Source organism: Triturus cristatus, chromosome 5_1, assembly GCF_964204655.1.
Source record: "Triturus cristatus chromosome 5_1, aTriCri1.1, whole genome shotgun sequence".
NCBI lineage: Eukaryota > Metazoa > Chordata > Amphibia > Caudata > Salamandridae > Triturus > Triturus cristatus.
In genome coordinates, this window is record NC_140587.1 from 708,598,602 (window position 1) to 708,611,525 (window position 12,924).

At 41.6% G+C, this 12,924-nt stretch overlaps 1 protein-coding gene across 1 annotated transcript in view; it reads left to right on the plus strand.

Moving 5' to 3' along the window:
• Positions 1–12,924, plus strand: part of LOC146831392 (ras-related protein Rab-10-like) — a 129,672-nt gene that overhangs the window by 23,863 nt on the left and 92,885 nt on the right. Inside the window, exon 2 of the mRNA XM_085605690.1 lies at positions 5,494–5,554. Within this exon, the coding sequence (XP_085461816.1) occupies positions 5,494–5,554 (61 nt within the window). The remainder of the gene's footprint in view (positions 1–5,493; positions 5,555–12,924) is intronic.

Below are 12,924 nucleotides of genomic sequence, written 5' to 3' on the forward strand. Positions count from 1 at the left end.
ATTAAGGATAAACAACTGCGCAGTACGTTTGTACCTTTAGGACCAGTCTGTCCCTGCCGTTAAACTTTCTGTCCAAATTGCAGCTGATGGCTCAGATACAAGTCCCTGGCATACAAGGCTACAGCAAGAGATCTCAGTCAGGGTAGTATGATGACATCAATAATTAGCAGAAGCACATCAGGTTTTTGCTCCACAAGATGCAGTGGCTGTTCTCCTGCTTCTAACAACTCTACATATTGAATAGATAAGCAAAAAGTGTTTACTTAATAGTGACATTAAACAAAAGAAACCCAAAGTAAACCTTAAGGGTTATGACGCTATGAGTTTTGCTTCCCAGAATAAAGATAATAAATGTGTTGTCACTGAGACCCAAGACTGATTTGTGGAGGACAACCAGCTAATGTTACATCCCCATAGGAGTGTTTCAAGTATAATTTTGAGCTCTGTGGCTCAACCATAACATTATTTAAAATTCCTACTGATGTCCAACAGTTTGCCATTTTCAATCATGTCACAGCTAACAAAGTTCTAGACCTTATGGTTTGGACTAAATTCTTAACTGCCTCTGACCCCTATAGCTTATCTAACAACATACTAAATGTCAATCCATTCTGGCTCACTCTTGCCTTGACTCCAGTATTCAATGTCTTAGCAGTGGAAAGGAGCCTACCTTTGGTCCTTAGTGTAAACAAAGCAGGCCATTAAAACCCTGTGGGATTTAGAAAATATGCAAAGCTTTGAACTCCAGCATTTTTTCCCCAAAATTCTATTTGAGAAATTGAATAGGTTTGTCATTAAAAAAAGATTATCCTCCTGCCTGCACAAGCTAGCTTTTGGCTCACAATTCCCACCACACACCATATGATGGTGTTTATCTTAATAGCAAGTAAAGAGGCACTGATGCACTTTGCATCACCTCTTCATTTTGTGTTTGTGGACTTTTTCTAAGCCCTCTGAGCATAATGGTGAAATGCAACTTTGGAGTATGTTAATCCTATTTCGCTTCTAAAGAGTTGTTACCATTTTTGGCCAAGCACCAACTCGGGTCTTTGACCATGGTACCTTCTTGCATTGCTGTATTTAAAATATTAGAGACCTAGACTCTCGCCTCAGGCATTCACTCTTATCCTCCAACTTTGGACTTCTAAAAACATGATAATTCTAGTTTACACCCAGCATTCCAAAAATGTAAACATTTTTTTTAATGCTTTGAGTTTTACACTGTGACTGCCTTAGAAATAAAAATTGGAAAGAAAGACAAAGGTGAATATATTTGGAGTTTGCACCTTCAATGGATCTTGGCATACTGGTGACCGTAGAATCAATGTAATGTTTGCAATACAAGTACCTTTGATATCTTTTTGATCACCATCTGAAATGAGAATTCCCTTTCACACCAAACCAATATCCTGACTAAATGATGCAATGGTTTGCATAGTTTAGGTGTTATATTTGTACGTCACTCCATGCACATCTTAATACCACTCAAAGGTCATCCATATTCTTACAGTGGAGGAGCTGTCTAACGCCCCAACTTCCCATTGCTGAGTGAAACAAATTTAAGACCTTTAGCAATCTACACAAGCGGCTCTTAACCTGTTGTGCAGGGACTCCTTGGGGTCCGTCACTCGTACTAATGGGGTCCACTGCTTCTTAGAAACATTAAATACTATCAACAGATTAATAAGGTGTATATAAATAAAGAATCAAAATAGAATTTGTATATGTTCTGTAAATGTAAAGGAATTTGAAAATGAATGCCAAAAATTCAGTTGGTATCCTCAGATTGATTTATAAGGGCAGTGAAAGTGCATCAAACAGAATTTAGTACCGTCAATGGGTGGTCTCAATTGAATTTTAAAAAAGTCCCAACCTTCCAATTAAAATTGAATCTTTGTTGTTTATATTTGTTTGTGATTTTAATTAACTATTTAATAATTTGTGTATTTATTTCATGAATGCTTGTTTTTATATTCCAGTTTATTGTTTTGCGGTTCAAATAATCAAAATTGCTTAGGCTAGGGTCCTATGATTCCAATAATGACTTAGTGGGTGTCCCCGATTCCAGTAATGATTAAGTGGGGGTCCATAGAAGTCAAAAGATGATCCACTGCTTTAACAATTATAATTGATCAATCAGGTCGTCAAGAACCCCAAATCTCAGGAATGGTTTTCCGATACCTGAAGAGAGGCAAGGAGTAATTAAGTAACCACCCTATAGCTAGGCAATAAGACAGCTATTAAAGAGTTAAGAGCAGCATAATTGGAGGCTATTAAATTGGCTAAGGCAATGTGGGAACAATCAATTTTGGTTGATCATCTAGAGGCCTCATTTGAGAATGACTCAAAAACATTCTGACAGACAGTGAGCCTAAGACTGTGTTAAACAACTTGAGTCTGTTATTCAGCCCAGTGAATAAGAAGAACACTTCATATCACCTTACCACAATCCCATCCAGTTGCCCAAGAGTTGGGCACCTTTTTTGATAGACACACAGTAGGTCCCCTTTACAGGAGCCCGCCACATCATTTTTAGATGGGAAAACTTCGGCTGTAATTTGCTACCAAAGGCAGGGGAAGGCCCCACGCTTATATTTCCTTCCAGTATGTTTTGTTCTAACATTTCCATTTGGGTGCCATATATTAATATCGTCTCTAACGCAATAGCTGCAGGTGCACCCATGCCATCTACATGGTAAGGCACGGAAATTGTGCCAATCCAAGTGTGTTGTAATCTCCCAAGCAACTACTGCCCTATAAGCCTACTAGACAACTCGCAGAACATTTTCTGAAAGCAAGTCTTTGGGCAACTAACATCTTGAATAGGGATAATAATGTAATTTCCCCTCTCCAATCTAGATTTAGGTCACAAACTGGAGCCATAGACCAGGCCTTTAGACTTCTTATAGCCAATAGAAGACTGTAGACGTTGGAGGCTGTACACTTTTTGTTTCTTTTATCGTTTTATGAGCGGCATTCGATCTAGTCCCAAGGGTAAGATTGTGGGAGGTCCTCCTTGAACCACCTGGGCAATTTGTTGAATATATTTATGTGATTCCATGAGAGGAACATGAGAGGAGCTATGCGGGATCCAGTGGGGAACAAACAAGTCACTGATGGACAGGACCGATGAAACTAAAAGAGTTTGCAAAGTCTGCATTTTGGCCCCTACCTTTTTTTCTGTTGCATATAAACAATTGTATAGATTATGTGCTAAATTGTGTTAATGATTCTCCATCCTTGGCATGCAAATCCTGCCACTCTTGTTTTTTGCTGATGACACCTTGCTGCTCTCCAAAACTTGCATTGGCCTCCAGACACACATGGCTAGGTTTTTACATATTTTGTGACTCCTATGGACTAAAGATAAATGCCCTAAAGATGAAATTGATGGTTTACACTTGAAAAGAAGAGATTGGACGGTAATATTGGACTAGATTATGCTCTGCTAGGGAGAGTATTAGAATTCACCTATTCGGGGATCAGATAGTCGAATAACGAGTCTTGAAGCCCCCAAATCCAAATGATCCATTCACTAATCAATCATAGAGTATATACCATTGTGAGGTTTGCCATTAGAGCCCTATCTTACTCGTTCTCCTCCATGATTCAGATCTGAAACGCCCAGGTCAAGAACACCGGTAGATACTGTGCTAAGTTGTGGGGTTACTGGAACTGTTCACTTCTTGGCGTGGTTGAAAATAACTTTATACGGTCTGTTGCTTGTCTTGGGCTCAGCACTCCAACTCTGCCACTGATTGAACCTTGCCCTTGAGCCTATTACAGAAGAGGTGATACTGTTACCTCTAATGTATTGGCTTCGGGTATGGTCCACAGAGTCTTTAAAACCATACAGAGAAGCCGTAAGTGAGATCTTAGCCCTAAAAGATTCATATACAATGCCCTAGGCTGGTGTATATTAAGCAGGCCTTTAACAGTTTGGGATTGGGTGGTCTATGGAGCACCTCCTCAGCCATCCATATCAATGCTAACGGTGCTGTCCAGCGGGCGTACTGGTAAAACTTCATTACACTCAGTGAGTCTTCTGATTCTACAGGTAGCAAGACCAAAACGCTTTTTATGCTTCAACATATATTTGAATTTGAGTATGTCCTGGATTATATTAACCCGCCTTGGGCGTGTTCCCTTTACCTGAAGTTCCATTATGGTGTTCTTCCATACATCACTATAGACCTTGTTTACTGACAAGTCGAACCTTTGCCCAGCTTGTTGTTCTACGGATAAATCAGATAAGCATTTCTTATTCTTCTGCAGGGCATATTCTAGATTGACATCTAGGTGGAGTGTATCAATGTGTCGGGCTTTGGGGCTGATTGATCGCATTAACTAACTGAGAATATGTAAAAGTAACACAAGATCGGTCGTGGTGTTTGCAGTGGCCCAGTTTATTTGTTTATTATGTCTTCATGCTCAAAACATTGGAAGATCATAGGCCCTGCTTAGTTCCTAGTATCTGTAATCGCAAAGGTAGCTTCTAATAATTTTAATCGCATGCAGGATTGGGCTTGAAGTTACTACTTGAAGGACATTGCTGTTTTGAAAATTAATACTATTTTATTGCTACAGTTTTTAACTTGACACTGTATGTTGATGATTTCATCAGTGTTTCTTTTTTATTGAACTGTATTTTTCTAATATGTTTGAAAGGGCTTTATAGAGATTCAGCTCCCATTTGAATGAGCTGGTTGGTCTGTTTAGGGCATGATCATGCATTTTCTAGTCCTCTAGTTCCACATCATGCTTTTAAATATGTGTTCAGGTCTTTAGTGATCAAAAAGTCTAGTGAGGCCAATTTTATTTTCCCTCATTTCTAAGTCAAGTTATGCGACTTGCCATGTGCTTTACAGCTGGGACTCAAGTCTTCTTTTATGTTACACGCTGAAGTGTTTGCAGCTAATGCACAAATACATGTTTACCCGAGATGGTCTTGTGCGGCTTCCGTTGGATATTGTCACATGGAGGAATGTTCAACATGGGGAAAAAAGTGTCCTGTCTCTGTGTGGCAGACTTTCAATCTTTGGACCAGATGCCTTTTTCTCGTCGAGCGCAACAGTATTTCAGGACTGGGCATCACGATTGCCTGAGTTCTGTTGAAGAAGCTGGTAATCCTAGAAATCACCTTCACATTATTAATACATTCAAACCACAACATTCTTGCAAACTGTGTGTCGGTTTTTCTTATGTGTGATTGTTATGTGAGAATTATTGTATTTTATATAAAGTATTTATACGATTGCTACTACCTCAAATAGCTTGATTAATATGTTATCATTATTAGTATTAATATTAGCAAGTTATTGCCAGCTGATATGATTCCACTGTATTCATCAGAAGAACACGCTTTGATTCTGTATCAGCAATTTTTTAATTTAGGACAAGATTTCATGAAAAATTGTAATTCACATAAATATGTATGAATCGGAAATGCGTGTCTGTGCGAACAGAAAGTTTATTTATATTTATTTTTCCTAGGTATTGATTTTAAGGTAAAAACCGTCACAATAGATGATACAACAATGAAACTTCAAATTTGGTAAGTAGGTCTACAAAGATGTGGTTTACTTCTTGGATATAGTTGTAATTTTATAATTTCACTTTCTACAATTGTGTAATTTGCTTTCGTGTACCTCTTGGAATCCGTTATTCTTATGACTAAATGAGCTGTATGAATCATATTAATGGAAGTTTGTAACTATCACCTTCTGTAAAATACTGTCCATTACATGTCTTATCATGGATAACCCCTTCAATGGCTAACTCCAGGCTTCTGAGGTGCAACTGGCAATACATTCATTACTTGCAGCAATCCCCACTAATGGAAGAAATGCAGACACATAATATTGGTCTCAGAATCTGACCAGCTTTGAGCTTAATTTACAACAAGGCAGAACATCTATATAACGAGAAACACGCGTTTCTCTTTGCTCACTGTTCCTGTTTCTGCCCTGTAACTCACCCACCATTTCTCAGCTGCGGGTTATTTAACATTAGCAAAAACATTCACTCCTGGTGGCATTAGTTTAGCTACAAGGAATGGCAACAGTGCAATGATGTGTTTAGCTGCTAGTATTTTTTACTGCTGGTAGTAATGATCAAATGCAGTGTTCACCAACATTATTACTATATTGCCAACAGTAACTGGTCATTAGAACTTCACTAAAGGTATTGTAAGAGGTATTTCTAAATCAATGATTTCCACACCTAGTGATGAGGTATTCAGTCAATATGTGCAATTTTTATAATATCACAGCTGAATTTACTGTGGGATATATTTTGAATATTGAATATATCCGCAGTTTACTAGGGAATCACTTTTTATGTGAAAAATTGGATTTTACAATGCTTGTAATTCTGAATAGACGTAGGAAAGACACAGAAGCTATATTCACCCTATCAAGAAAATCTTACTGTGGGATCTGTGAGGCAATACAAGGCTACTAGGCAAAAAGTGTCACCGAGAGCAGAGTGGTATATTCCTTTTCAGGGTTTAATCACCACCTACATTGAGCACCCTTTTATGTATCAAACAATATATATTTGAGTGTGTACATGGATTTGCTTTTACCCATGGCAGTTTCTGGTGGTAGAGCTGGTTTATCTAGCATAAGTAAAGCAATCTGAATTTTCTGAAGTCTGTTGCATTAGTTTACCATCAAACCCAGATACATTGAATTGACATAATCCAATCTTGAGTAGCTAATTATTGCGATCAGAATAAGAGCCACTGTTGCTACGAGCTACCCAGAGTTTCTCATGTCATTATGTAGCAGTGCCTTAAAACTGTTACCTTGTGATAATGAAGCTGCAAATAAAAGCTGACCCTGTCAAAGAACTGTTTGTCACCAACTTGGACGCACTTAAATTAGTGGAATTCCTTTTTGGCTGCAATTGTTCTCTGCGTAAGGAGATAATGTGCCATCAAACTGATCTGTGACGCCAAAGGCAGAATGATCAACTTGTCAACATAGAGGCGAGCTCTATGTATAGCCTTATGTATATGCTAGCTAGGACTGTGTGAGGTGTTGGTTATGCCAGGTCAAAAATGAAGAGGGCGGGGGGACCAGGAGCCTATTAAGGCCCAGTGTCCGTGCTCCACAAATAGAAATATAACAAGGGGGGACACTGTTCCAAGAGTAGGGTGTGTATTATCACCCACTCATCAAAAGGGGAGAATAGGAGAGAGAGGGAGAGATTTAGGAAAAAAGAAGAGAGAGGCAGATGTGCATCCCCGGTCTCAAGGAACTAGTCCCGAAGGGGAGGGTAAGGTCTTGCCTCTTTTGTTAGCCCTCACACTTCCCGAAGGGAGTCATGTTTCATCACTGGGCTTATGCGCCTCATCGGGCCAGCGCTGCAATGCCCGACGGGACACCTATTGAAAGGGTTACTTTCACGGAGATCTTTTAAGAGAAAAGCCGACAGGTGAGTTCGGGTATGCGGGCTAGAACCTAGAGTGCAGGGAGTGAAGTACGTGCTGTGAAAATATGTAAAGATATTAAAATACCTAAGGGTATCCACTGGGAGACTTTAATAGCGTGGTACCCTTGGTAGAGTAAAAAACCACACGGGTTAGTGGGTTACTGTGGGGCTTAATGTGCCCAAGTAACTGCTAGAAGGTCGACATGTTTCACGCTTTAAATGTCCACTGCTGGATCAGTGGCGTTTCTTCAGGACCTAGAGTGAGGTGTGATGGTGCACACGAGCGGTGGGGTTCCAAAGAGGAAGGTAACCCACTGGAAATATAGGTACTAAAGGATGAACCACATGGCTACTACTTATGCTATGGTGGTTGAAATCTCGATTCGTAGATTGTCCTACATACAAGAAGTACCCTAAAAAATGGGGGAATAGTGTTCCTCGGCTAGTCCTGGCTGATGTCCCGCACCCTAGTATGGTTGCGTTGGGTGCCGGTTCGGTAGCACCTACTCTGCATCAGCGGCTGGCTGGTTGGTTATGCCTACAGAGACCCATGGAGCGAATAGGTGAATAGGCAACGCTTCTCTAGGAAGGAAATACTGCTATATTGGCAAGTGGCTCCAAGGCACTTTAAGGAGCCCATATATCTGGGAAAACAGGTCATTTGGGCTCAAGAACTCCAATGTGAGAACTCTTCAACTACTACCACAATAGGTATGACTACATGCACCAGCAGTAGGATAAATAAAAATGCTCACTAATACATCAAACTCAGGGTGCACTAGGGCACTAAATACCAGTCAGGAAGATTAGCTGCTGACTCATCCGAACACATTAGGTAAGAAACATGTGGATGTTTTCACTGAACCTGGGGTTTATTATCTCCCTCCTATTGCTTCACAGATAATTGTAATCTTGGCATGAGTTTCCTTTGATATAACAATTCTGGCATTTAGGCCATCCATAGCCAATTTTAGTATAATCACCTCCGCAATCTACCACACTCCCTCCGGAATTTAGTGAAGGGCTTCAAGCTAGTGTCTGGCCAACAACAACCATAGTGACTAGAAGAATCTCCGGCAAAGAGCCCCAAAGAGGGGCCCGCTGATAAAGTATGTCACTTCCGTGGGTGAGGGTCAGTGCATACATTAAATGATGCCATTGTGACTGTGCAGGATTCCATTGGCATCGGTGTAATTTTGGTGGATCTACAGAACAGCACACCTTAGTTGTTTATGACTGGTTAGTGTGTGGAGGACCTGCCATTGGAACATGCATACACATTCCCCTTCATCAACACCTTCAAAAATGTCTGAAACTACTCCTTGACTTCCTGGCCTTTAACACGGAGATCAATGTTTTACAGGTTTAGGGGGATGAGAATGAGGATATCACTCGGCATTTGTTATAATGCTGTCTCATACACATATCAGAGTGGACTCTGCATTGTACCATGCGGATAGCAGAATTTAGGCTGGGAGTTGTCTTGTTTACCCTGTATCTCAAGATCTGTTTACCTTTGACTGCTAACATCCTCTGAAGAACCATGGATTTCCAGCTTGTGTATATATGTATTATAATTTCTGGACATCTGGCCAGCCGTGACCGGGACAAAATCAAAGTTTGAGGCAGACCGTGCTGGAGCCCTGCTCGGATACCCCATGGGGAGGCCTTGGTCAAAAGTTTACCTTCAAACTTAGAAACATTTCTGGGGCTTTTTCTGCCGGGGTCCCTTGACGCTCTCCACCAGTCTGTATTCGGTGAGGGACCTCTCCCGAGCTTCCGGTCAAACCCTGCAAGTCGGACCTCTGGAGCTCTTCAGCGGGACAAACCTGGAATCTAGGCTGCGCGCGGTTGAAGGTGGCTGGCTTCGCCCTCGCGGTCGAGTCAGTCCACTTATGGAGCTTTTCCAAAAAGTTTCCCAAACTTCTGGAGGTCTTTCCAGAACGTCTCCCGGTGGGTTCCAAGTGTCCAAAACTCAAATCCAAAGGTCTGGAATCATTTAGATGGTCCTTGGCAGGGCTGGACTTAAGCTCCCACAATACACTTGGTCAACCCCTTAAAACTCCACTGGATGCACTCCAGGAAGGGGGACTCTGGCTGGAGAAGGGTCAGTTTAGCTCTGTTAACCTGTAGCTGCAGGGAGTCCACTCCTTACTCCTTCTTGAAGCCAAGCAAAGTCCTCACAGCTGTAGTCTCAGATAGTGCAGCATGCGCAGTCTTCGCCAGACAGGCCATTGTGTGCAAATCAGGATTCCATCAGGACAATCATCCTTCTTCTTGTAGTTTCATGCAGCAGGACTGAGTGGCTATGCACCTCTCACTTATTTATTCTGTGTTCTCTGGATCAAGCAGGAGAACACTCCTGCCCAATGAGGTGCAGGATAACAACCCAGAGCAATACAGCTTCCTCTAAAGTGTTGCATATTCATGTCCCAGAAAACACCATTCCCCCAAAATTCATGATGGCTGAAATCTCAGCAGACGAGCAAGAACTAACTTAATCCACCTCAATTGTGACTTATTTCCATAGCTGACCTCCTCTACCATCTTCAGATTGCTTCCTTAAGCTTGCTATCTGGCTGGGTCAGAGGATTTGGGGGTTAGAGGCCCTGGCATTCCCTGACTGTCCTGTTCCTCCTTTGAGGCCTCATGCTTTACGATCCGTCCCCCCTGTTCTGGCATTCCTGTGTAACAGAACCCTCTCCAGCAGAACCTGTACCCTGGTGAGCCACTTATAACTTCATCAAAGCAGCCTGGCTAATCCTGTTAACTCTGAACAATCAGGAAAAAGACTACAGGAAGCCTGGATTTTGGCTTGTATGAAAGTAAGCTTTATAACTTATTTTGTGTACAAGTTATGATAAATTCAACAAGGGCAATCTGTTGGATTTATCAATACCATTCTGGGATTTCCTTGAAGGATATTTGATTAATCTCCTAGCATTAATTATGCATCCATAAGACATTGCCATGTTGGCATTTGAGGCCATCTATCCTCAGTGGGGAAAAATGAAATGTGCAATTTCTCCCTCACCAGTGTTTAATAAACCTCTTTTGTTAGGGACCCCACCCCTGGAACACCTAGGGGAGACCTGGGGGAGTTAATATATGCAAAAATGATTTAGTCATAACTTCACAAGAATACTCTAACTCAGCCTCTCCGTTCCTTCCAACACATTTACCCAATGATTTTATTGACCTGGTCAAAGCAAGCAGGCCTGCTGGCAGCCCTTCTAACCTGTGACCAGCACAAACGTTCAAGACATCACAATTCATTGAAGACAAGACCATACTTTCAGACTTCCAAACAAGATTCCGTCCGGGAAGAGGCACAGAATCTTCTCTCCTTGCCATCTGGGATGACCTGAAGAACACAGTTGACGGCAAAAGTGTTGCTGTGCTACTCCTCTCGGCTGCCTTTGAGATGGTTGACCATGTCTTTCTTAAACAAAGACTCTACGAAGCCAGCATAGCAGGGACTGCTTTAGACTGGATCACGTCCTACCTTCAAAACAGAACTAATGTCATCCATACCTCAACTTTCTCGTCCAAACCGTACTACAAAAAAGCTGGGGTCCCTCAAGGCTCTATCATCTCGCCCATGCTTTTCAACATCTACATGAAGTCATTACCCGTACTGATCAATCAATTTCACCTCATATGCTATAACTATGCAGATGACACACAAATACTCCTTCAACTGGAATGCCCCAAAGACATTGGAAACTCGCCAATTTTCAGTTGTCTCAGAGCTGTGGATCAATGGATGACTTGGAGCCATCTCAAATTGAATGTTTTCAAAACGGAAATACTCATGTGTGACGATTGGAAACATTATGACCCGCTTGCCGCCTGGACTGATGAACTGGGATCACTGCCTTCAGTATTGAAGGAAGTAATTAACCTCTGGATGACCATGGAGTCTAAACTATCGATGAATGCCCAAGTGGACAAACTAGCAAGATCAAGCTTTGTTACTATAAAAACTCTGTGATGAATCTTCCCCCATGTGGGATTTCCACACAAGGTCCAAGCTACCATCTCCCTTGTTCTGTCCAAACTCGATTACGCCAATAGCCTCTACCAGGGATCACCTTTAACGACTATGAAAAGACAACAATGGATTCAGAACTCGGATACCAGACTACTATTTGCTTATCAAACCGCAAGAACATATCTCCCCACATCTCCCCTTCCTTGAAAGCCCTGCATTGGTTACCGGTTGCCAGAAGATCCACATTCAAACTGCTTTGTATCACCCACAAAGCGATACATGGAATGGGGCCGCACTTCATCAGCAAAAAAATCACCAAACACATTCAACATAGGAACCTCCGCTCTAGAGTGACACCTTGCCCCAAAATACACACTTCTTTATGAGCAAACGTGCACAAAGTTCCCTTGGGTTGCCTTCGCAATTTATGCCCACAGTGCAGTTATAACAGTTCTGTATAAACTGTGAATTTTAATATATGATGCCATGAGCACTTTTGAAAGAATATTGGGAGTCTCCCCGTTTTTTGCTTCCGCCTTGTGATGATGTATACATGCACTTATATCTGCCTTCCCAATTGAATCCGGTTGAAACATTTATATCCTAAATACAGCATGTCTCGAGGAGACCGCACAAGCCCTGCCTAGGCGAGACCTAAAAAGGACAACAGTGTACTTGGACATATTTTGAGGTAGCACCAGTTTATGCTGCTATCTAGTGGTGATTTATGTCTCCTACCTCATCACGAGTATATCATGTGATATATAAATGAAATGGCAGTGAGGTTCTGCAAAGAGCAGGTTCTGAAGAAAACAGCCCCTGCTCCTCCCCCCTGTAACAGCCTTCGTGTGTCACTTCTCATTCAACACAGGATCGCATGACTGAGACCATAGGCAAGTTGTGGTTCTTTTAGAGACTCAAGATAGACTTACCCCTTGCAGTGTCAAACACTATACAAAGTGATTCCTCAATGAGTGATGGGTTTGGGATGCTAGAATAGTGACTGGGGCTTCATCTCACTCCAGGCCGTCAATGAAGTCTGACCATGCACTCTTGGGCAAGGTATGCTACCACACATGACCAGGGCTTCTGACAGTGATGAAAACATGCATAGGCACAATAGGTTAAGTTAATATAATTAAATATTAGAAGTGGCATCCAGATCAGTTAGGTGGATTGAATCATGTAAGGGGGACTTTGCCCACTTTTAGAGCTGTGCCTTTTTAGGTGTCTCTTTCAATAGAAAGTAGCATTGGTTCTGCACTGGACGACCCCATAGAGAAACCTTACACCCATGTTACATGGCTTAAATAGTTGTACGTAGATATGAAACTCTAAGAGTAATATAAGAGCGGGGCTTGCAGGAACCAGACGGAATGGCCTAATTATTTTGAAATTAATAGCATCTCAAATACCTAGCAGATTGGTCTAACCACAGCTGTGAAGAATCTCACACTCCGCCAGCAATAATATTGACAACCGTTTTAGAAATA